At 36.2% G+C, this 25649-nt stretch overlaps 3 protein-coding genes and 1 non-coding gene across 6 annotated transcripts; 3 read left to right on the top strand and 1 right to left on the bottom strand.

The window, feature by feature from the left end:
- The first annotated feature begins 2321 nt into the window (after positions 1-2321).
- On the top strand, positions 2322-2394 carry TRNAA-UGC. Its single transcript has one exon. It is a non-coding gene; the product is annotated as a tRNA-Ala (tRNA).
- Positions 2395-2484: 90 nt separating this feature from the next.
- LOC109010959 (protein tas-like) lies at positions 2485-11800 on the top strand. Of its 3 annotated transcripts, none has more exons than XM_035695400.1 (12): positions 2485-2645; positions 2730-2829; positions 3018-3126; positions 3846-3934; positions 6081-6137; positions 6298-6406; positions 6495-6596; positions 6737-6801; positions 7852-7955; positions 8055-8119; positions 10111-10165; positions 10509-11800. In XM_035695400.1, exons 1-12 carry the CDS (start codon positions 2588-2590, stop codon positions 10667-10669), a joined length of 1074 nt encoding a protein of 357 aa, XP_035551293.1. In that variant the 5' UTR covers positions 2485-2587; the 3' UTR covers positions 10670-11800. The 3 variants fall into 3 exon arrangements, with proteins under 3 accessions (XP_035551293.1, XP_035551294.1, XP_035551295.1); XM_035695401.1 differs by having other exon boundaries at positions 7858-7955; XM_035695402.1 differs by having other exon boundaries at positions 2485-2589.
- Positions 11801-13734: 1934 nt separating this feature from the next.
- LOC109007686 (serine/threonine-protein phosphatase BSL1-like) lies at positions 13735-22910 on the top strand. Its single transcript, XM_018987459.2, has 21 exons — positions 13735-14099; positions 14192-14252; positions 14356-14434; positions 14584-14663; positions 14767-14861; positions 15358-15457; positions 15558-15627; positions 17024-17125; positions 17692-17773; positions 18275-18445; positions 19317-19506; positions 19587-19779; positions 19862-20029; positions 20114-20352; positions 21029-21113; positions 21222-21320; positions 21394-21593; positions 21672-21747; positions 21939-22074; positions 22148-22287; positions 22402-22910. The coding sequence occupies exons 1-21, from the start codon at positions 13895-13897 to the stop codon at positions 22483-22485; spliced, it is 2655 nt and encodes an 884-aa protein (XP_018843004.1). The 5' UTR covers positions 13735-13894; the 3' UTR covers positions 22486-22910.
- A 1097-nt stretch (positions 22911-24007) lies between these two features.
- Positions 24008-25542, bottom strand: LOC109007690 (SOSS complex subunit B1-like). Its single transcript, XM_035682883.1, has 2 exons — positions 25478-25542; positions 24008-24569 (listed from the first exon to the last, which is right to left on the bottom strand). The coding sequence occupies exon 2, from the start codon at positions 24543-24545 to the stop codon at positions 24135-24137; it is 411 nt and encodes a 136-aa protein (XP_035538776.1). The 5' UTR covers positions 24546-24569; positions 25478-25542; the 3' UTR covers positions 24008-24134.
- Between the last annotated feature and the right edge of the window lie 107 nt (positions 25543-25649).

Below are 25649 nucleotides of genomic sequence, written 5' to 3' on the forward strand. Positions count from 1 at the left end.
GTCATGGGCTCGTTTGTTTTCAGAGATGAGATGATATTAAAGTTAAAAAGTTGAATAAAGTATTGTTAAAATATATTTTTTAATATTATTTTTATTTTGAGATTTGAAAAAGTTAAATTGTTTATTTTATTTTATATTGGAAGTTGATAAAGTTGTAATGATTAAATGAGATGAGATGAGATGTTTTCTAAAAACAAACGAAGCTAATCTACGTTGTTTGTAACATGGTATTCCTCTACGTTACGTGACGATTTTAATAAAATTTGGGGCATAAACTTTTATTTCTTAACTAAAAAAGTGGTTGCATAAATCAACACTTGGTAAGCAATTATTCAAAACATTTGCTTGGAAATCATTCCAAACATAAATTAATTAACACAATCATGCATAAGCATTAAACCAAAAATCCCCATGCACGCAAGGAACTATATAAGGTATATAATGGGGTATGATGAAGGGCATTCTTCACCAACAATTCAAGACAGCTCATGTACCAACTGATACTATCATATCGATCTAAAGAATTATACACTCAATTGAGTCCGTTTCCTTTTCTTCTTTTTTTTGTCTTGTATATAATTATATATACAATGTACTATTTATTGTTGCTTCTTTCACAAGCTTGTTGATACGGTGAAAATACTTATTTAAATTCTAAATCTCAATTAATTTAAGAGTAATATTAAATACAATCATGAGTTATACAAGTGTTGCGCACTCTTTTTAAAAATAAGTGAAGTCTACAATTAAAAGATCTTATATTTATTTTTTTTTTTCAGAAGAAATACATAACACTTATGTATTTTATGACTGTAAGTATCATTTCTCTTAATTTAATTGAGTTTGATTAATGGTAGAGATGGACGTAATTAAGGAGTGTCAACATCCCAATTTGTGTGTGATTGGTTGGTGGCTCATAATAACCATCTTACCTTAAAGCATATGTATTTGTTAAGATAGGTATGCTATTTATCAACGACCCTTTGGTTGACAGCAACTTACGATCTTGTTCACTCTCCAACATGAAGCTGACCAATCATTGAATTTAGTGACACTTTAACTAAGTATAATTTATTCCTCTCAATATATAATTACTTGAGAGCTTCAACAATAGGTTAAAAATTATTTAAGATCTTTAAATTGTGTCAACAAAGGGGTTGGGCAGAGGGATGGCCAATCACCACGTACTTCGAGTCAAGGGTTGGTGAAAGAGTGTTCGCTATAGCTACTTTCATACAAAAATATCTCCCAATGTCACGCTCATAACTCATTGAGCCAAAGATTCCAATTGAGATTTCTTGTAATTTTTAGTCCAAATATTTTGTTAGAATCAGGATAGAGACATCTACAATACGTAAATTTCACTATATTTAGACTCCGTTTGAGTTGTGGAGTGAGTAGTGAGAACACTATACTATTATTTATTATTTTATTATTATTTTTTATATAATTTTTTACTAGTATGTAATATTTTATCATTATTTTTTTATTATTTTTTACAGAATATCTGAGATTACCTCATTATCCAAATGCAATCTAATATAATGGATTTTGGTACAACATTTAATATAGTGGAATTTACGTGTGTCTATATTCTTTATAAATTGTAAAAAATATTTATATAAAAAAAATTGTAGGAAATCTTGATTACAAAGATCTACTGTGAAAGTGAAACTTCAATCTTTAGAGATAGATGCTCATAATCTCACAGAGAAATGATTTGTACAAATCTCAAATAGATAAGTATCGTATAAATTTTTATAAAAAATTAGACCTCACCTAAAAAAATGTAAAAAAAATATTTTTTATTGGTAAAATTTATTTTTTTAAGGTTTTTGGCACCATTCCCGATCATCTTAGGGGCACTCTCACTTCTAGCGGTCGAAGCAAGGGCTGACTCTTTCGCTTTGCACCGTCCTCAAGTAATGAAGTAGTTCCTGGCCAAGGCCTTTGAACTTGCTGACGCCTCTATGACCTAATCCCTTTCTTTCATCAGTCTGTTAGCCTTCGAATTCCCTTAGGGGCATTTCTTTCATAAACTGAATGAAAATCGTACGTAAAGTAGTCAGTAGTCCATCGTCATCGTGTAAGGTTTGCGGGTCTATCACCATTGACGATGGCCTCTCATTTCGAATGGCGGATGCATTTTATAAAAAATTTATATGTGATTTATTTATTTGAAATTTGTACCTAAAAATTAAAATTAAAGCACATGGAGCCTGTTGGGTTCGTCAACGCAAGAAATCTCTATAGAGAGAATTATTTTAAGAAAAATACAGTTTTAGAGTTTAAAAAAACAAGTGATGCATGTTATATCGAAAGGGGATGTAGCTCAAATGGTAGAGCGCTCGCTTTGCATGCGAGAGGTACAGGGTTCGATCCCCTGCATCTCCAGTTAACGTTTTGACTTTTCGTCTCCGGGGAATCTTCTTATTCCAGACTTGACTTTTACTCCTCGCTTCGTTTTTTGTTGGATAATTGGGTTTTACTTACTCCTTCCTCACTTGGCGCTTTTTATCAGCAAACTTAAAACTAGTTACGATTGCTTTTCATCTCTCATTGCGTCGACCACTGCTCACACGAGACAATGTCTGTTCCTCTCTTCAACCTTGCTCCCAATCTGACAGTTTCAAGGCTTTGCTTAGGTCTAGCTACTTCTGCTCTTTTATGGCAGTCGCTACTCTCTAATTTTTCAAACCGAGATTAACTTTATTTTTTGTTGTCCTCAGGAACCATGACTTTTGGTGAACAAAACAGCTTGCCCCAGTCCTTTCACCTTCTCGACGAAGCTTTCAGTGCCGGAATCAACTTCTTCGACTCTGCAGAAATGTATACCCCCTTTATCCCTTAAAGGTTCCCTTCTGGGTTCTTTTTTTTTTTTTTTTTTGGTTCTTTTTCAAGTTCGGCTTTCTGCGGCTACGCCCATGTATATGTTATATGTCTATAATTCTGGACGCCCTTCTTAAGTTCTATATGCTTTTTAGATTCAACTTCTGGGTACGTTGCTATGTTTGTAGGTATCCAGTGCCTCAGCGTGCTGAGACTCAGGGTAGGAGCGAAGAGTACCTGGGCCGTTGGGTTAGAAATAGGAAAATTTCTAGGGATCGCGTCGTCTTGGCCACAAAGGTCTCAACTCAACTCTAAAGCTGTTGACGTTTATAGTATATGGCATACTTCTCGGGTAGCCTATTACCGAGTTAGTTCCAAAGGGATCATCTTTAATGTATTTGCTTTATTGCTTTACTCTGAAGTTTTATCTTCCCTTCTGTATTTGCTTTAGTCACTTATCTGTATGAAGACCAAATTTTCAATGCTAGTACATGACCAAATTGACAGTTTGTTGAGGGTTTCTATAGTAGTCCCCTGTGAAAATTTCTGCTCTGTATGCGATTGCTTTCAGTTAGACGTGCTCTTAGGATCGGTTAAACTTAAATGTCACAGAAATGTACAATTTTGTGCTATTTTTTAGGCAATTGTGAATGCATTTCAATCTGACTTTCATTTGTTGAATTTGGTTTTTGCTCCATAATTATTTCTTTTGGGTGGTGGGTAAAACACTGAGGTATATTTTCTGAATTAAGGTGAGAGATTCTATAAGCACATGAAGGTACCTTTTCTGTGGCCTCTGTACTATCGTTTTACTGTAATTATTGCTGTAATAATTCCAAGTCATGTATGTTATATGCCTCTTCGTACTTGTCTGACCCTAGTGTACTACCGTAATGACAGTAAGGCTGTATATAGCAGGAAATTTGTGAGCTTTAATAGACAGTTTAAGATCCATGTTAGTTTTTTATAATTGTTTGAAATTTGAGCTTTGAACATTGTGATTTGTTTCTATCTAGGTGACTGGACCATCTGGGCAAATGACTTGGATACGAGGTGGGCCAATGTGTTTAGATGCCTGGAATATTACCAAGGCCATTGACAACAGGTTTGACTTTAATGGCATGGACCTTCATGACTTTTTTATTTCTTTGGCACCTTCTTAATTAGGGCACACAGTGTTTTTTTTCTTATTTGTATCGGGCTTTGCCTAATTCTTTGATTAATAAAGTTTTGTTTACCTATAAAAAAAAACAGGTTTGTTTTTACACCTACTTATGTGAAGTTGTTGTAAGCCCAAATATCTTGTATTAACGCCATCAGATGGACTAAACTAGTGAGAAGTTAGTCCTAATTGTTTGCATTTTATATACACAATATATGTTGGCCAGCTTGCTATTTTCTTTTATTTTTTAATTCATATTACATTGAGGTATTTGTTAGTCCCATCCCCACCTACTCCCATGCCCCTGGTGTTCTTAGGTAGTCATCTCTTGGTTCTCTTCTATGGTGAAGATAATCTCTCATGATTTCTTGTCTTGTCTTAGCATGTTTGCTCAAACAGACTTAGTTCAGTCTGCAGTAGATTCAAGTTTTGGACATCTACATTCTTTTATAAGTAATAATTCTTTTATATAAGGTGCAAAAGGCACAACCGAAGTAGACAGGAAGCATACAAGAGAGACATCTATCTAGAAGGAAATGGACATTAACATTCTTGAAACTAACCAGTCCTCTAAAAGAATGCTCTAGTTTATGTAAATGCTTTTCTTTTCTTTTCTTCTTCTTCTTTTTTTTTTTTTTTTTTTTATAAATTTTATTTTGATAAGTAAAATGAAATTTTATTGATACGAATGAATTAGGCGAAACCCGTGTACACAGGAAGTATATAAAAGAACACATAAATACATTCTAGGAACCTAAAATTAAAGACAGAAAATCATGAACACTAGTTCCATTAAGCACAATGGCCGAAAACCAAAGCAATAAGGTGTACAAAAAAGTTCCGAAGTTCCTCCAACGTGCGCTCCCTATCTTCAAAGCACCGATCATTCCTTTCCATCCAGATACACTGCTTAATGCACAAAGTAATTGTCCTCCAAACTGCAGCCACCTGGGGGTAGCCTTGAATATTTTTCCAGCAGGCTAATAAATCCACCACCCTCAAAGGCTTAACCCAAGCCATACCATTTTTTTTTTTTCTATAAGTAAGATAACATTTTATTTATAGAAGTAAATAGGCATAGCCCAAGTATACATGAGGTATACAAACAACATACACCTAGTTACATAAAAAGGAGCTAGAAAGAGATTTCAGAAACTCATTGAAGCAAGCTCCATTAAGACCACAAGAAGATGCCCAAAGAAATAAAGAATGGAAGAAGAAACTTCTAAGCTCATCCGGAGAACGTTCCTTGTTTTCAAAACGTTCCTAGTGTATGTAAATGCTATTCCATCGTGATTGAAAAAACGTTGATTTGGAAGCATAAGTTGCCATTTGACTATCTCTGAACTAGGTTTTGTACTCCTATATGATATCCACACTAATGGGGCCTAAAGAGTGTGGGATGAGATTTCTCCAAAATATGGTATTATCAGTGGCCATTGCCTATGCTTCCCAAAATAACATTAAGCAAAAGTTATACAATGTCTTCTGTTTTTATTCAATAAGTAAATGTAAATTTTGTTAATTATAACAATGGGCGAAGCCCAAGTACACAGATACAGGCAAACACCTAGTTGGAATTAGAAACCGATACAAGGAAATCATGAGACTTAGTTCATTAAAATCTAAAGCTATTGCCCAAAGGAACAGAGTTTTTGATAGGTGCCCAACGGAACAGAGTTTTATAGAAGTGTCGAGTTCATCCAGTGACCGTGCGCAATCTTCTAAGTTTCTATCGTTTGTCCTCCATATACACCACAGTAGACAAATGGGGACAATCTTCCACACAGCAGCAATTTGTATGTTGCCACTAAAACCCTCTCTTGGCAGCAAAGAGATATACTGCATTTTATTAATATAAATAGGCATAACCCAAGTACACTGGATTTATATAATAGAAAAAACCTAGAACTCATATGAAGTTATACAATGTTATATTTAGTGTTAGTATGATATTTTTACCTAAGAGTTACAACCCATGGTTTCTTTTAATGGAATCGTTTTAGCATTATGGAGGATGAGATGTTTTACAGTTATTTTTAAGTAATTTGTATCATTGTCTGATGAGTTATTTATTGTATTGGTGCAGCTTGCTGCGCATGCAAACTGACTACATTGATCTTTATCAGATTCACTGGCCAGATCGGTTTGTATGTGGATCTTTACCTCAAATATCTGTAGGCATTAAAGTAGCTGCATGGCTAAGCACAATTTTTGGGGATATATGAAAAAAATAATGCTCATCTTTCAGTTTTGTTTTCTTTCACACCAACCCAACTTGAATTAACTAATGGCTGATTTTGTAGCTATGTTCCCATGTTTGGAGAAACTGAATATGATCCAATCCGACAGTTCAGTTCAGTTGGCATAGAGGAACAACTTGATGCTCTTGGCAGAGCTGTTGATGCTGGTAAGGTGAGTGATGATATCATTGGTTCTGCCTCTATATTTCATCTGTAGATAACGTGACCTTTCGAAGTATAATGGAAATTTTTGTTTGTAGATCAGATACACTGGTCTCAGTAATGAAACCCCATATGGTGTCATGAAGTTCATTCAGATAGCTGAAAGGGCTTCTCGTCGTCCTAGGATAGTATCAGTACAGGTTGTGTGAGTCATCTGGTTCAGAACCGTGGGGCTTCCTGTTCTGTTTTCTTATTCCTATTCCTCCATTTCTCTTGCTATTTTTCTCTCTTTACTTTGTTGATTACAAGGCTTATGTACAACTCATTGTCTCTGTGATAGAACTCATACAGCTTGCTTTGTCGAACTTTTGATTCTGGAATGGCTGAGTGCTGTCACCATGAGAGGTAGTCATGTGTTTATGTCAATGTATTGATGATTTAGGGTGGAATTTAAACTGATCTTGTCGTGTATGAAATGACATTTAAAATTTGCTCAACTTGCACAAGCTAATTTCTGAATAAATCTGTTTTAAAAAAGGTTATGGCATTCAGATATAGTTATGTGGAGTTTCTTGGGTTTATGACTGTTAATTAAAAATGTTGAATATGTTGGCATCATCGGAATCGTGAAAGTAATGTTCAGGGTGTTTGAAGTAGCAACGTGATTCAATGATGGCTACTTGGCATAGTCTTATTAGTAGTCATACCAACTCCGAGGCTTAGAAGATGGTCCCCTTACGTGTCATTTTGTGTACTTGGTGGAGCACAATGCCTGGATTTTTGAAGATTGGGAGAGGACAGTGATAGAGTTACGAGTCCTTATGTTCAATTCTCTTTATGTATTGATGGCGGTGCAATTAGTTTCAGCTCCTATAGCTTTCTAGAATTTATGGATTTGTGTTCTTTTTCTCCTTCCCTATAGTTGGATGTTTCCTATTGGGTTGTGTCCCTTTGTGCTTTGAATAAAATTTGCCATGCTTATAAAAAAAAAACTTTGTAACTTGATTCAAAGCAGCTGCCTCTGGCTCTGCCTTCAAGAGAAGATTTACTATTTGATTCAATATGCGCTGCGCTGGTGCTTTCCCACTTGTATATGGAATTCATTGCTAATGATTTCGAATTTGGTTTAAATATCCTTTTTGTCCGGAGTGTTGCAGGATGGATTCAACTAAAAAGAAGTGATTTGTGTACGTGGTTATTCTTTATGTGAAACAGGAAAATTAATTAATGATATTTAAACTTGGGACTTCAAAGATGTATATAGGGGCAAGGATTTTTCTGCCATTGAGAAACTTTGGTTTGCTTATCATGTGTGGCTGCACTTTAGATGGACAAAACCCATGTGGGGTATCTTAAATGGGTCTTGCTGCATTCATATTGTTGTAGTTTGAAAATTGAAACATTCTGCTGAAAGTAATTGTCTTATATTTGACCTCCTTTTCATTATATTTTTAGGATCAGCTTATTGGCCTACAGCCCCCTGGCAATGGGCATTCTCTCAGGGAAGTATTTTTTGCCTGATGGGGGTTCAGCACATGCTCGGTTGAATCTTTTTAAAGGTTACTAATCAAATTACCTACATTAATAATTGGCAATTATCTGCAAAATACTAGTGAACTTTTCTCATGTGGAACTGTTGTTTTGTTCATCCTTCTCAGGTAGGTATTCAGAAGGGGAATCGAGGTATAACCTGTCCAATAACATCATAAAAGCAGCTAGCATGGTAAGCAGATGCTCATCAGATTTGAGTTTAGTAGTCTGGGGGGCTTATTAAGAAGCTGTATGGTGTTTTTTTTAATAGGTAGATGTAATTTATTCAATCTCATCAGGTGGTGACATCCAAGTCCCCAAAGAGTATTTGATAGGTACACCTAAACATTAGAAGAAAAAAGAAAGAAAGTCCTGATAGCGAAGATCATTATCCCAAATATGACTGACCACCCAAAGAAATAGGGTTTTAGTGAAAATAAATAAATTCTAGTCGTCCACTGATTTCTTACAGTCCTCAAAGCAGCAATCATTTTGTTCTCTCCATAGACACCTCCAACATGCAAGAAGATCCACCACGCTTCTAAAGTAGACTGAAGCATTTGCCACTTCACAATGAAGCAAAAGATGGTCAACAGTTCACTTCTATGGTACATACAAGTTACTGTAACGCCCAAATGGAAGGCCCAAACCACATGACCTATGCTCCAAAAGGACTAGTCAATGATACAATTAGAGCCCCATTAAAACCTTATAAAGAGCAAGAACTTCTCCTTCCCAAGCAACGTGGGATCCCATACACCACCTACTCATATCCATATCATATGGGGGTATCACAGTTACAATACCAAGCAATCACCAATTGTTCAATGTGAGAAATGGCGAATTTTTCCTATGGCAGCTGTCTACACAAAAAAGACCACCCTGTGTGGAACCTTAGTCCTCCTAATTCTCTTCCGAGGAAAGGATTAGACCCCAGACCTGTAACTTGGAAGTGAAATCTTTTTTTTTTTTTGATAAGTAAGAAAATTTTATTCATCGAATGAAATAGGCGAAGCCCATGTACACAGAAAGTATACAACAAAAACAAACTTATAAAAAAAAGTATACAAAAGAAACACCTAATTACATTCTAGGAGCATAAAACGAAAACAAAAACTCTTGAACAGCCCCTCCATTAAGTACAATAGCAGAGAACCATTGAAGCAAGGAGAACAAAAAAAATTTCCAGATTTCCTCTACAGTGCGCTCCTTATTATTAAAGCACCGCTCATTCATTTCCAGCCAAATACACCACATAATGCACAAATAAATTTCCACCCCTTTCTAATAAATTTCCAAAGACTCACACCGTAAGTCTCCCTAATCTCCTGACACCAACCCCCCCAATCACTCCCATATTTCCGATCAATAACCTCCCACTACATCGATTCCCCTTCCAGCTGATACCTCCACAGCCACTTTTCCAATAAAGCCTTATTAAAACTACTCAAATCTCGAACCACTAAATCTCCAGTAACAATAGGACAGCAAACTCTATTCCAGCTCACAAGATGAAATTTATTCTCTTCTCCCACACCACCCCACCAAAATGCTCTAAATAACTTCTCAATCCAATTTGCCACACCTACAGGTAATGAGAATAATGAAAGAAAATAAGTAGGAAGGTTGGAAATGGTACTTTTGATAAGAGTGATTCTACCCCCTTTTCCAACCCGTCAATCTTTTCTCAATCTTCTCTACAACCCCTTCCCAAATATTCTTTGCCTTGAAAAACGCCCTCAACGGAAGACCAAGATATTTCATAGGAAGAGAAGCAACTCTGCAACCCAAAAGTTCCGCTAAGCAGTTGATATTCCTCACATCCCCCACCGGAACCCAAAAGTGAAATCTTTATTCATGATTAATTGTTGACTAGTAGCAGAAATAAAGACTGGTCTGAAACTTGATAGGGAAATGGTGATTGTTAAAGCAGATTTTTCTGTTAGACTTGTTTGAATCTGATTATCACATACCATTGTATAGCAATTAATGGCTTGCACTGTCTTTTCAAAGCAACGACGAATACATACTTTTTCATGTATTTTATGGATCTGTGCCGCTTTCATTGTTTAGGTTAGCATTATATTTTCATGTCTGCCCTGTGCATGTTGATCTGACTGATTCCTCTCTCTCTCTCTCTCTCTCTCTCTCTCTCTCTCTCTCTCTCTCTCTCTCTCTGTGCAGGAATATCTCCATATTGCTGGAAAATATGGTCTTCATCCTGTATCCCTTGCAATTGGTTTGATATCCTTCCTCTCACTCCCTCATGCCATGTATACCCATTTAAAGAGAAAAATATCATGCCATCTATGAAGTTATGGTTATCTGTGCATGGTATTACCATTTGAAACCCATACTAAGTTCAATGAATGGAGCTTCTCATCTGATGGATGCTCTAAGATTGGAATGTCTTTAATGTCTAGATAGAGTCTACACATATCTATAAATTGGAAAGATCATTAATATCTTCTATTGATTGTGGTCCTTGAAAATATTGAGCATGGGTGATCATTTTATAAGCTATAGTTTATCCATTCTTAGTCTATTTATTTATCTACTTGGTAATATAGTTCATCTGGCAGCCTTTGTTTTGAGACATCCTCTTGTTGCAAGTGCTGTTTTTGGGGCTACTAAGTTGCGGCAGCTTCAGGAGGTTCTCGATGCAATGAAAGTTGAGCTCACATCTGAAATAATTGGTGACATCAACAAGATTCATGCAAGGTTTCCTAATCCATGCCCCTGATCAATCGTTAAGGCTGTTCAATTTCTTTCCTATCAGGAAGATTTACTAGGCTGGCTAAATGGATCACCTGTACTTCCTGCACTTCCTTTTTTAGTGTTAAATTTATAACATTATTGGTAACGTCGTGCTGCAAAAGATCCTGCTTTCTTGTTGGAAAATTCAGAAGTTACAATTAGTTAGTAGGAACAGAAGCCTGCCTTTTGTCCTACCATAAATTTTCTTAAGAAAGCAAAATAAGATGGTTGCCACTTTAGTAAGTGCTTTGCTGGTGGGGAAGCCATATGAAAAAAATTGATGCCTGGCATGGAGTGCATCATCAGCAAATTCTTCAAGAGAAACATGACAGTAAAGGTTCGCTGGACACTGTTCCATCTTGATAATTGCTCATGTGGGTAGCACATGTGAACCAATTTAGTTTTGTATACTTGGGGCTCATGTGGACCCAGATTCAAAAAACAGTTGCATCTGAAGTTGACAAAAATTAATATATTTTTTAGAATTTATTGTGGTGATACTTTGCACCTATTGAGTGCCTGTCGTGTGGGCATCAATTGCCATACTCCTGCTTTTCTGTGATCAAATGCTTTCTTAGGATTTGGAAAGTTATTGGGTCGTAGGCACTGGGTCCCAAACTTGCAGCACCACCTGGTAATGACAATGCAGTTGAAGTTGATCTTTTCAGTTTCTTTATTGTTGAGTGTTGAAAAAGCACCGGTCATGAACTTTCTGAGAAATGATCTGATCAATGCATGCTTGCAGAGAGTGTAGATAATTCCTTCTCTTTGCAGCGAAGACAGTCGAGAACCATATGATCTGAGGATGCTCAGGGTGCGGAGAATAACTTGGGTTTGTCTTTACAGTGAAGGAAAGGCAAGCAGTTTCTGCATATATTTTGACATTTTCATTTTCTATGTACAGAGTGATCAAAGCTCATGTTAACCCCCCAAAAATATGAGCTTCTTCCATGCTAAACAGCCTCCACCTTGTTCCACCATTCTTCTACTGCGTGGTTGTACCTTTTCTTGACAGATTGATTAAGAAAACAGTAGGGGCACGTGAAGATCTTCAAAAAGGGTCCTGTTTACTGCATAAAGCAATAATCCAATCTTAGAGAGATCTTAACAGCATGGACTTGAGGGAACATAAAAGAAGCTTACCACTATTGATTGCATGATTGTTTGAGTCTATCCTTATGGTCTACATAATGTGATTGCAAGACAAATTTTACCTCCTCTCTAACTCCCAAATTCCCCTTACAACAAAGCAACTACTTGTAGAAATGGTTCTGGGCATTACCCCCCAAAATAAGAACACACACTCAGGCCCACAATTCAGCACTGAATAATGATCTCCACCCTCTTTTTCGGCTCGTCCACTGATAAAATCTTCCCTAAAGCTATTATCCTTGCAAATAAAAGAAGCAAACTTTTTTCCGGACGTTTGTTTATTTTCACAATTTATCTTAACTCATCTCAATTTATCTCATCTAATCATTATAATTTTTTCAAATTTTTATATAAAATAAAATAAACAATTCAACTTTTTCAAATCTTAAAACAAAAATAATATTAAAAAAATATATTATAACAATATTTTATTCAACTTTTAACTTTAATCTTAATTTATCTCATCTAATATGCGAAAACAAACGAGATTGTATGTACTCAATCCAACTTTATAATACAACCATTGAATTTGAGAAGTACTCTAGTTTTCTATAAAACCATCAATGCTTCAAGTAAGGTATAATTAGAGTCTAGAGAAGAAGTAAGAACGACTCAAGTAAATAATCACCCTATTCTTCTGTTAAACACACCACCTTTCAATCCACCAAATGAGATTTAGGTTGTGTTTGGCAAACATAAAAGTATCTCAAAATTTCTTATAATTTTATTTTCAAACATTATTCAAATACAAAATATGTTAATTCTAAATTTTTAACTTTTTTATCTAATAATTATCTAAGATGATTAAATAATGATTAGATTTTACCATTATCAATATAGTTTTTACAAACTTCAAAACAAAAAATATATTTAAAAATTATATTCAAATAAAATTTTAAATTTATCTATTCATTTTCACCAACTTCAATACTATACTTATTTTAAAATATATTTTTACTCAAATTTTTTTTTCTCTTTTCCTAAATCATCCAAATATGCATTTAATTTATCACCAACACCACTCCATGAAAAATCATCCTTCTCCTTAATTCCCTTCTAATTTAGATAGACTCACTTAATTCAAACTCTCCCTTATTAAATTCTGGAATATGGAATCTACTCTCAGCATTCATTCACCTTCTAGAATAACATGATGTAATCAACTTAAGAACTTTCATAATCAATATAAAAAGTAAATGAGCTGGTCTTCCTTCTTTTCATAGGCTGGACACCAGCCACTGGAAAGAATGGCCTGCACTCTGCTTCTTTTCTTTCTTTCTTTCTTTCTTCTTTTTTAAAGCAATATATAAAAATAATATTATATTCATAAAATAATTATATCTCATAAATTGATGTGATTTTATTTAATCTATTAAATTTATTTTATAATAAAAATAATTTTATAATTTAATAAATCATATCGAATTATTTTAATGTTTTAAACATTCTAATTTTTTTTTAGATCTAAAATTAAATTTTTGGTTGAAATTGCCTCGAAAGATTAGCAGCACACGGAAAGTAATTTAAATATGAATATATATTTTGAATAGTGTAGAGTCTAACATGGATTCGACAGGACTTGTAACTCAATCAACCACGTCAACCTTTTTGACTAAAAAAAGGTCATAGGTAGAGAGTAGTAGTAAAATCCAGAGAAGCTTGCCATTTTTTATTTTTTGGAAAAGCTCTTGCCAAAGTAATTTACTCAAATAAAGAAATTTCTTGAAATTATTTGTCTGTCCTGTCCCACGAATGTTTCATGTACAACGTTGGTGTAGGATTTATCCGAAATTAAATATAGAAAATTTAAATAATAAATAAATTATTTAAATTATTTAAAAAAAAAAAAAACCGTCAAAGTTAACCCTTCCAGTCTGAATTAAAAAAAAAAATCAACCGAGCTGGGTCCGGACTCCGGAGCCTAGCCCCGCCCGGGCCCCACTTCCAGCACCCCTCTCCTCCACCATTTCCAGTACCTTCTCCTTCTCATTGGTTTTTCTCTCTCCTTCTCGCTTGGGGGGTGCTGCCTCCGTATAGGAGCGAATCTAGAGACAGATAGATGGATTCGAAGCCATGGCTGTCCCCGGCTCCTACCTATCGTAGCTTAGAGACCTATTGGGATACCGACGACGACGCCCCTGGTCCCCGGTGTAGTCACACGCTCACCGCCGTCGCCGCCACCAAATCCCTAGGCCCCCGCCTCATCCTCTTTGGCGGCACCACTGCCATCGAAGGCGGCACATCATCCTCCGCCCCTGGCATCAGTATGTGATGATAACTCTTTTTTCGTTTGCTCTGTCGGCTTCAAAATTCAAATGGAACTTACTTGTTTCATTGCTTGTTATTAATTTTGTAGGGTTAGCCGGTGTGACCAATTCGGTTCATTCTTACGATGTTCTCACCCGGAAATGGACCAGGTGATTTCTGGTTCCTTATTATTATTTTTGCTTTACGGTTTTGAATTGAGTTAGATTGGATTTGATTCACAGTTTTGCTAAATGGGTTGCATGAATTTTGCAGAATTAGGCCGGCCGGTGAGCCACCTTCACCTCGGGCTGCGCATGCAGCGACGGCAGTTGGTACTATGGTCGTTTTTCAGGTGATTAAAAAATAACTTTATTTGAAAAACAATAGAATTCTAAGCATATCGTTCTTCGGGTTTTTTGTGTTTTTGTTTTTTTGTAGAGGCTTTTGTTGCTGCAGTTTGATAATATGTTTAATAGTTATTGATTCGTGCTGTTTGGCTAGGGTGGGATAGGTCCTGCTGGGCATTCTACGGATGACCTATTCGTACTGGACTTGACGAATGACAAGTTTAAGTGGCACAGGTGAGATTAGTTGACTGCAATTAATCGGCATTTTCTTTTTCTGGGTTTCTTGAGTTTTGATTACATTCTGATATTGATCATTCTAATTCTCATATGAGCATAGAGTGGTCGTACAAGGACAGGGACCTGGACCTCGCTACGGACATGTAATGGACTTGGTTGCTCAAAGATACCTTGTCACTGTCAGTGGCAATGACGGTGAGGGAGATTCACTCATGTTCAGTTATATTTTATCTGTTTGGCTCTTTTTTTTTTAAAATAAAAAATTGATTGTAGTATGCATTTTTGGAAGAGACGGCATGTCAAAATCCAAAGGAAACTTGATTTTTTATTAGACACATATTGTGATTTGTTGATTTTTGCTTCTTTAAACTCTGTAATGACCTTTACCTCCCAGTAATTTATATGTACACCATGTGCCTGCGAAAGTATTTTGGGGCACTGATTGGATCTATTCACTGAATGGTATACTTCTCATACTTATAGCCTGACATAGTTAGGATGATAATATTCTCACAACCTCCCGTCACCTAACCTTTTGCTGTGACTTATTGTTTATTTTTTATTGCTTGAGTTCAAACTTGATCATGACTAGTTTCAGAAAAGAGAGTGCTTTTGCTTGTTGATTTGTTGCTGCAATAAGAATGCATCTTGTCACATATCAAAACCATGTAATATTTTTTTTTGGGGTTAGGAAAAAGAGTTCTGTCTGATGCTTGGGCTTTGGATACTGCCCAGAAACCTTATGCATGGCAGAGGCTGAGCCCGGAAGGTGATAGACCTTCTGCTAGAATGTGAGTGTCTTTAGTTTGTTGGGAATCACAAAATTATTTACTTGTGTATTCGTTCAACTGTCCATGTTTAGAATAGCTATGATTCAACATTCTTTTGTAGGTATGCTACAGCTAGTGCCCGTTCAGATGGCATGTTTTTGTTGTGTGGTGGAAGAGACTCTACTGGCACGGTAATGATATACTTATATATGAACTATTCGATTTATAACAAATAGTCTCTGCATGTTTGCCATTTTGGTTTACTGGGCTCTTGTGTTTTTGCTTGGTTTTTGGGCATCTAGCTCAATTTTAATTCTGAATTGGTGTGTTATTGTGATTTGCTTAGAATTTTTAAGGCATATGAAAGATGTGAGGAATTGAGACGATTAAACCAAGGATGACTTTGATGTGCCAATTTGTGTCTGCTAATTTGTAGCATCTGCATGGATAGCATGTACCTTGCAACTCAATTTGCTTTTGATAGCATATACCCTGCAAGTTGAACAAACTAACCATTGAAAACTACAAACTCCAGTTTAAATAAAAGTAGGTATCGAAGAAGAAATGTCTAATTTCATCCGGTGAGCATTCCTTATCTTCAAAGTTCCGATCCTTCCTTTCCCTCCAAATGCACCATAGTAGGTATATGGAAACCATATTCCATACTGCTGCAATTTGCAGCATACCATGTAAACCTTTCCAGCTGGCGAGGATATCGACCACTTACCTAGGCATCACTCATGCTAGTCCCACTATTGAAAATATCATCCCATAGCACCTAGGCATCACCCATGCTAATCCCAAATCATAAGGTATTCATCAAAAAGAAAAAAACCAAAATCATATGGGAAACATGAAGCTATATTTTTTTATAAGGAATAAATGTTTTTAAAAAAGCGCAAAAGGCGAAACCCAACATGAAGCTAGAACTGATTTGGCATGGATAAGAACTTGGGGAGTATTCATGTGAAGCTCTGATAAACTGAGGGAACTCATGATGACCTTAAATAAGAGAGAAAATGAGAACCTAGTCCGAGTTGATTAAATAATTCTAGTGAAATTTCAAGGAAAAAGTTAAATGATATATTTTGATAAGTAAAAGGTTTCAGAAATAACAGGAAAGAAGGAAAAGTATGACAAATATCATACAAAATATTATTATTTAGAGTTTACATAAAGCAACATTATTTTTTTTTAATATTTTTTTTTACAAAAAAACTTACACAGAAGAATGCAAAACATGGTGAATTTTGTTACTTATTAAAATGAACATGGTGAATTTTGTTTGTTGAGCTTTCCCTCGGAATGATCTGGAAGTTCCCCAGGAGTGCTCCAACTGTTTCAAAACAAATTTCCCTAATATCTTCAAAATTATTTCCGGTGTTTACCCATTGTACAAAACCTGTTGCCTTAAGTTGTATGGAAATTGCATCTTAATTCCATGTAACTAGTGAGTCCAATCCTACTTACTTGCCCTTTATGTAACCTTCTGAAGTTTGTGTAACTAGTGAGGCGCATTTGGTTCTATGTAATAAATGAATCTTTAAGCATTTTAGATCTAACTCTCCAATGTGTATGCTTCCACAGCCACTCGCAGATGCTTATGGGCTGCTCATGCATAGGAATGGTCAGTGGGAATGGACTCTTGCACCAGGTGTATCTCCTTCACCAAGGTATCAACATGCTGCGGTAAGTAATGACATATATATTAGGAGTTATTATTGTCAATTTGTTAGTTATTATGTATGCATATATCTTCATCCATTGTGTGCTTACGCATAAATCTAAAGTATTGTTAGTTTTATGTATCTTTTAATATATTCTTTGTCTAAAGGGTGGGCATTGTGAAGATGGGAAACAAGGGGTTGGGGTGGGGTTTTTTGGCAGAGTTTTAGTTCTACGGGAAACAAGGGGTTGGGGTCGGGCTTGGTATATTTTGGGTTGTATTTCACAAGCTTTTTGGGTTATTAGGGGTTTTCTATTATGGGTAAGGTGTTCTCTTGTATACATCAGTGTACTTGGTTACTTCTTTTGATATATATATATATATATAATATTTTTACTTATAAAAAAATATATATATTCTTTGTAGTGATTTAGTTATACGCAGTTTTTAATGGGCCTTCACAGTTCATTGAAACAAGTTGGTTGGTTTAGATGATAGGTTTTTACACTGGTGCTGTCTCTTGAGTGAACAAACTCTCTATTCCCAAGCATTATTTCTTACCACTGAATATAAGATTTCTGGCTATCAGGCTTTTGTTGGTGCACGATTGCATGTTACAGGAGGTGTTCTCAGAGGAGGACGTGGAGTAGAAGGTGAAGCAGCTGTTGCAGGTAATCTCTTGGCTTTCAAATTCATCCGAGATATACATATATATTATGTGTTATTGTGTGCAGAGAGGAGGGCCACACTTCTTATTTTCATCATAATAAAGGGGCACAGCTCATGCAGAGGATCAATCCTTAGTGAGATTGAGTGCTGTTGCCCTTGATTTCCTGAACGGGAGGTACACTTGGCCCCCCTGAAACATAATGTTTTCATATCCTATCATCTGAGAAATCAAGTGATATGTCTGTTTTATTCTGCTTGAAGCCAAGCAGAAAGGCGATTCTTGCTGCAGATCATATTTCCGACCTTTTCTTCAGGCTTTGTTGAGCAGTCAGTTGCTTCATTCCATGGAATGGATTGAATATCCTAAATCTCCCCTGCCCGCCCTTTTTTCCTTTCACGCTGGCGTGATAATCCATATCTTTTCTTTATTGTTTATTATGATTGATATATAGATATGGGGGTATTCTTCCTGCAGAAAATCTTATACATCTTTTATTTGGTAGTATTGGACACCGCTGCTGGAATTTGGTTAGATAGAAGTGGGCTGGTCACCTCTTCACGCACAAGCAAGGGACAAACTGAATATGATCCTTTTTTGGAGCTTATGCGTCGTTGTCGCCATGCAGCAGCATCTGTTGGTGTTCGAATATATATCTATGGTGGTCTCAAGGGAGGTAAAACTCTAAATGCAGTCTTGAAAACATATTGAATGTCACTATAGAAGTGAAAATGACCCTATTTTATTTTTTGAAGAACAGATGTACTGAAAAATGTTTTAGGAAGGATGCAACAGTTGCAACTGATAGAGTGGACTACCAATTATTCTTGGGTTTGAAGTTTAGGTTTCCTCTATTGCAAGATTCCGGGCTAAAACTTGAGACCCTTTTTTAATAAAAAATGATTTTTTTTAATAAATTCTATGAAACCCTAGAGAACGAAAAGCTCCAGTCCAAAATTATGATGTTTTGCAATTATTTGTCAAAAGAAGAAGAAAGCGAAATCTGAAACTTTGACTTAAGTGTCAAAATTTGTGCGTGCCAACTGCCAAGGTTGCTATACCCCACTGAGAAACTAGAGAGGAAACTGTCATCCGCATCACCTGAAATCATTTTACTGTGAGTCACGACCATAACAAAAGTAGTGGAGATAATGGATCACCCTGTCCAAACCACGAGAACTGTTGAAGAAGTCCAATGGTGTACCATTTACTAATATAAAAGAGCAGACTGAAAAATAGTGAAATACAATGCTATCCAAGAACACCATTTCCCCCCAAAACCACTACACTGAGGCATGAGCTTAAATTCACGCAAGAAGTAGAGTGCATATTCCAACTCTTCCTTGGATTACATGATTAAAGAAATTAATCATTAATGGGATGTTATCTCCAGCTAGGTTGACAACATAATTTCACATTTATTGATGTTCTTGCTTCTTTCATTATGTTTACTGGTCTTGCTATGTGTTCTCTTGTTTTTTTTTTCCCTACAGCTATTGTTGCGAGTCTTGTGACAAAAATATAGTCAAATATGTTACTCTGTGCAGATGTGCTGTTGGATGATTTTCTGGTTGCAGAAAATCCACCTTATCAGCCTGACATTAATTCTCCTGCAATAACATCTGAGAGAGCTCCACCAGTAACAAGTACCAAAGTGAATCAATCTAGTATGATTCCTTTTGAGACAACACCAACTTTGGATGGTGGAGCAGAGATTCTTTCATCGAGTGGCATGAGGTATCACTCACTGTCTCTCTCTCTCTCTCAAATACTCTCTTCATACTTATAAGAACTTTCATGATGCACATCCTAAGCAGCATGGACAAAAATTCTATGGAGAAACTGAGGGAGGCTTCTGCTGCTGAAGCAGAAGCAGCTAGTGCTGTCTGGCAAGCTGTGCAGGCTGCATCTGCTGAAGAGACATCTGTCTCGGATGAAAACTCTCAAGCAACAGAAACAATTTCAGATGGTAGTGATACTGAGGCAGATGTTCGTCTTCATCCAAGAGCCGTATGGCCTTCGCATCATTGTCGTATATCCAGATTTTTATTCCTTCTTCAAGCTGCAAAATCATACTCTTCTATGGTTGCAGGTTGTAGTTGCTAAAGAGGCTGTTGGTAACCTGGGTGGGATGGTAAGACAGTTATCGTTGGATCAGTTTGAGAATGAGAGCAGACGAATGATTCCATTGAACAATGACCTTTCATACCCTACTAAAAAGTTTGCCAGGCAGAAGTCTCCTCAGGGCTTACATAAGAAGGTAAGCACTATTTAAATTTGATGTTCTGCGTTATTTCTTTTGGATTAGTTTTATGTACTCAGTTGTTAGTTGTACCCTTGCCAGATTATTTACACATTGCTCAGGCCTCGCAACTGGAAAGCTCCTCCAAATAGGAGGTTCTTTCTGGATTCTTATGAAGTGGGTGAGCTCTGTTATGCTGCTGAACAGATCTTTATGCAAGAGCCAACAGTTCTTCAGCTGAAAGCGCCTGTTAAGGTATTTGGTGATCTCCATGGACAATTTGGCGATTTAATGCGGCTATTTGATGAATATGGATTTCCTTCCACTGCAGGAGACATAACGTAAGTTTGACATTTCAGTATGATATTTAGTTTAGCTGGTTTTTGGTAATAAATCTGATTTCAAATAAGATATTATCAGCTTTAGAATTTATGTATTGTTAGTTATGTCATGACTGTGAGTCTCGGGTCCTTACTGTAGAACTCTAAATTCTATGTTGTGGTTCTATTACAAATTAGGAGAATGTTAAATCTTATGGGATTTGCAGTGAAAGCTATGTCCTAACGTCCTGTAAAATGAACCAATTGCACACATTTGTAGAAGCACAAATTGATGCCTTGTTTTAAGAGTACACGCCCAACATTGGAAAAAGGTTGCAGAATCTTGCCTGCAGTTGACCCTGTTCTGTGTCAGGGTTGCAACTAACTACGTATAATAATTGGAAGCTATCTTTTCCCAAACGTTGGGATCTATGTGCTAGACCTTCCCTTAATGGATTAAACTGAGTGGATTAGTAGAAGCTTGTACTTTGTATGAAAACAAGTATATGTTTCCCTTAGCCTCTTTGGATGTTCTCTGTGATTATCGTTGCCTGTGCAGGACATGTTCTTCTAGTTAATGATCAAGGGAAACTTGATAGAAGGCATCTTGTGGTGGTTTATTTAAATCTCTATTTTAATTAAGAATCTTAAAAAACACATTGGAGTTGTTTGATGAGCCTATATATTTATGTTTCAGGTATATAGACTACTTGTTTTTGGGAGACTATGTTGATCGAGGACAGCATAGCTTGGAGACCATAACTTTGCTCCTAGCTCTTAAGGCATTCATCTGTTATAGTATTCTAACTTTGGGATGTAGCTCGATTGTGTCGTATTGTATCATATTTACATATATTTGACACCCTATTGCCCTGTTTATAATTTTGCAGATAGAGTATCCTGAGAATGTCCACTTAATACGTGGAAACCATGAGGCAGCTGACATAAATGCTCTCTTTGGTTTTCGCCTTGAATGCATTGAGAGAATGGTATGGATGACTTTGCATATATAATAGATTCTGCAATTATGTGAATGTGCCCTTATAACATGTCAACTTGTAGGGAGAGAATGATGGAATATGGGCATGGACACGATTTAATCAGCTATTCAACTGTCTTCCACTTGCTGCACTTATTGAGAAGAAAATTATCTGTATGCATGGTGGCATTGGGAGGTCTATACATTCAGTAGAACAGATAGAGAAGCTTGAAAGACCTATAACAATGGATGCTGGATCTATAATCTTGATGGATCTCCTATGGTAGGATCTCGCCCAATTCATCTGTCTATTTACTATTTCTGGTTTTATTTACTAGTTCTAATAGATCTAATCTTACAGGTCTGATCCTACAGAAAATGATAGTGTGGAGGGTTTGAGACCAAATGCTAGAGGGCCTGGTCTTGTCAGTTTTGGGGTATGTGTTATTGTTTAGTTTGAAAGTGTTGGATTGAATCTTGAAGGTATTTTGTCATATTTTTTAAGTACGGACCCCTCCCCCCCCACCCAAAGGCCAAATAATTCTTTTGGCTATGAGCCACTCACAGGGATACTGTTTTGAAATAATGTGCTAGCATGACTCAGCTATTTAAGTCTTGCTGCTTGCAGCCTGATCGTGTCACAGATTTCTGTAAGAAGAACAAATTACAGCTCATTATAAGGGCCCATGAATGTGTCATGGATGGTTTTGAACGGTTTGCTCAGGGACAGTTGATAACCCTTTTTTCTGCAACGAACTATTGTGGTACGTAAAACTGCTTTGGGATTTCTCCTCTTCGAGTGCAAGTATATGTGGCTCATGCTTCATATATATGTAGGGACGGCAAACAATGCTGGAGCTATATTGGTAGTTGGCAGGGGGTTGGTTGTGGTTCCAAAATTAATTCATCCCTTACCACCACCACTTCAGTCTCCAGAGACATCTCCTGAACATGTCATTGAGGACACGTGGATGCAGGTTGGTTTTTGCACTTACAAATGTTTGAATTGTGCCTTTGTATATAAGGCAATCTAAAAAATATGAATTCTTTTGACCGGCTTGTGTGATACTCTATGTTCTGGTGCTCTGCAGGAGCTTAACATTCAAAGACCACCAACTCCTACTCGTGGTCGACCACAGCCTGACCTTGACCGGAGCTCACTTGCATATATATAAATGTTACTTGACAAAGTTGTGTAACGTACAACATGTCAGAGTGCCAGTTATGCATCTCTGACAGGTTTGACCCACGAAGGATCAGATAAGTTTTCCAACCATGGCCGATATGCTGTGTTCCTGTTGAATTTTGAAAATATGAGTTGCAGAAGATAAAGCATTGTCTATTGTTCACATAGCTCGAGAATGGTAGAAGATGTAGCAGTTAGGCAATTGCTCAGTCTCCAGGTTTGTCATATATGTACAATTTAGAATGTGAAGAGGCTGCAGCCACCATATAGGGAGAGTTTGTTTAGCAATCGTGTATTGTAAAATAAACTTTAATATACAATTAATTCCTTTATAGCGTGTAATTGCTTTTGATGATGCAATTTTCAGAAAAAAAAAGTTTGGACTGGCGAGTATGTATGGTCGGTCTCCACTAACACAACAGTTTTTTAAGGTTGTCAAATTTTGGTTTGGGAGTTAACTAAAGAAGGCTTTTGTAGTTGTTCAAAGATGTGTTCTTTTATAGTAGCTATTGGAGTCATCTTTCTAACACTTTAGGGAAAGACAGACAATATCATTTGGAAACCCAAACTTAAACACAGAAGAATGGTAAACTTGGCTGGAAGCATTTGAAGAGAAGAATTTTACTTGCGGTTTTTAATATGACTGGCTTTGATGGAGAAGTTTGAATAATGATAGGGTTATTACCCTACTACTACTCATTTATTACTCTTTTTGTATTTGATTTTTTTTTAATTTTTTATTTTACTTAATGATTAAAGAAGTAAGTATTAGTAAAATTATATATATTTTTTGAATTTTTCTTAGTGATTAATGATGTTAAAAAAATTCTTAAAAGAAAATGATAAATAAATAAATAAAATTTTAAATCCGTAGTAAATGAGTAGTAATAAGGTAGTAACCATATCACCACCCAAGAAATTTAGGTGTGGGATGGTTTAAATTGCACTTGCTCCTGAGAAAAGGTTAGAAGACAGCAACAGGCTTCTATCATACCCACCCTAGCTTAGCAGTAGCAGCCATCCATCCTAACACATTGACAAGATGCAGGTAAGCTTCGAGGATAAAATAACACCCAAGAGGGACTTATCTTCGGTTTGAGTCTCTCCTTGTAACCTCAATTTTCTTAGTAATTTGCTCACTGAATCATCTATGAACCTAAATATTTACGTTGAAGTTTGTAAATCATTGTCTAATTTATTTCTTTTTATCACTCTCTATTTATTTTTATCTTTTACGATCAAGTTTTATCACTTTGTAGAAGAGCCCTTTTTGCATTATGGCATCCAGCTAAAACGATACCTTCTCAAACTATCGAAAAATTGCAATGTACACCCTTCAATAATATCCAATAATCAAAATTCTGCTATAGTTTTTTTTTTTTTCGGAAGTGGTAATTTTATGATGCAATATCTCAAAAATAGTAATTTGGACACTATTGCAGAAGAGGTGACAATCTAGGAACGAAAAGGTAGTGCTGCCTAGAGTGATTCCGAGATAGCCCATTGCAAGTCAGATCCCTTTGTTGATTAAAGATGATTTGAAGAGAGTAAGAAATACATGAAACTACAATCTCATCAATGTTGATAATTTTGAAATGTAGTGAGAAGGACCATTACATGAAACAATAGGTGCAAAAGTTAAGGTAATGGCGGAAAAATGCATGAATGGGGTGAAATAACAGCCTTCTGCACGAACTTGGACTTGCTTGTATCATGAACCCATTCAATCTCGCTCATGTTGGGTGTCTCAACATATGCCATGGTGAATTCTCCCACCTTCTCTACCTTCCCTCTCTTGCCTGCCCTCAACACCCAACTTCTCCGGTTGCAAGAGAATATTCCATTTGTTAGACAGATAATATCACCAGGCTCAAAGGCATCACACTCATCCCCCCAGAGCTGGAAGTGAACTGCGGCTATCTCATCAACCACAAGTGCCAAACATGTCTTATTTTGGCCCTCTGATGCTGTCTTGCCTATGTTCAAAACTATGACTTGTGTATTTATGTTGTTCTCAGCTGCAGGCACAATGTCTTTTAGAGAGTACATAGCTTGCTTTCTAACTGCAAAAATCTAAACAGAATCAAATTATTTCATGTCCAACCCTTTCTTGAGAAGAAATGATAAATTAATGCTCATCATGCAGATGAGTGATGGTAGCCCATATGGGACCTGGATGTTCTAAACAAAACATAATTGGTTGGGAAACTGACTTTGAATGAAGCAAACATTTTAATCATTTCTACAGCATATGGGCGGGGGCAATGGCACACGTACTTGGTGGTAATTATAGATAGTGTCAATGAAAGCAAGAAAATTCAGCATGAGAGATCACAACAGAGAAAACAACACCAATGAAACATAAAAATCTGCATGGTTTACCCAACTAGGGCTTATGTCCATGTGTGGAAACAAATCAATGAATACCAATACATACAACTCAGTTCCTATTATTTGGCAAAAAATAGATAGATAAACTAACACTATAAACTAAAAAAATTCCCACAACACAGAAAGTGAAACTAAGAAACTTCTAATTGGCAAGTTACCCACGCACACACCAAATGTCTAACCCAAAATCTGACCCCATTCATCTCATTCCTATAAAGCGACATATACGAATATTGCTTAAGCCGATTGGCAAGACTAGAGATCATATAGTAAATCTGTTCTAAAACTCACTAAAGATTGATATAGAGTTACAAACTTCACTAGAACACCTATTTAGCTCCAGCTAACATTGTAATATCAGAAGCCACATGCGAGTACAATGATTTTCAGGACCTTCTCTACATCAATGAAAGGAAATTTTATAGTGAATATGGTAGCAAAGCAGGCATCTTGATTCCAAGCATAAAGGTAGGTACTAATCCATTTGAATCATATCTTCGAACATCTAGCATGCATGCCAGTCAAAGCATTGCAATTTAAATAACGCCAAACTCTGAATTTTAGTTCGAAAGGATAGAAGTAATTCATACAGGCTGGCGAGTCTCTTAATGCAGGGGCACATAACCAAAAAAATCAATCATAAAAAATATTGCAGAGTATCACAGACCTCTTGTAACATCCAAACTCAAAAAGTGTGATTTTATAATAATAATAATAATTATTATTACTATTTTATTATATTATTAGATATGTATTGAGGTA

Source organism: Juglans regia, chromosome 11 (genome assembly GCF_001411555.2).
Source record: "Juglans regia cultivar Chandler chromosome 11, Walnut 2.0, whole genome shotgun sequence".
NCBI lineage: Eukaryota > Viridiplantae > Streptophyta > Magnoliopsida > Fagales > Juglandaceae > Juglans > Juglans regia.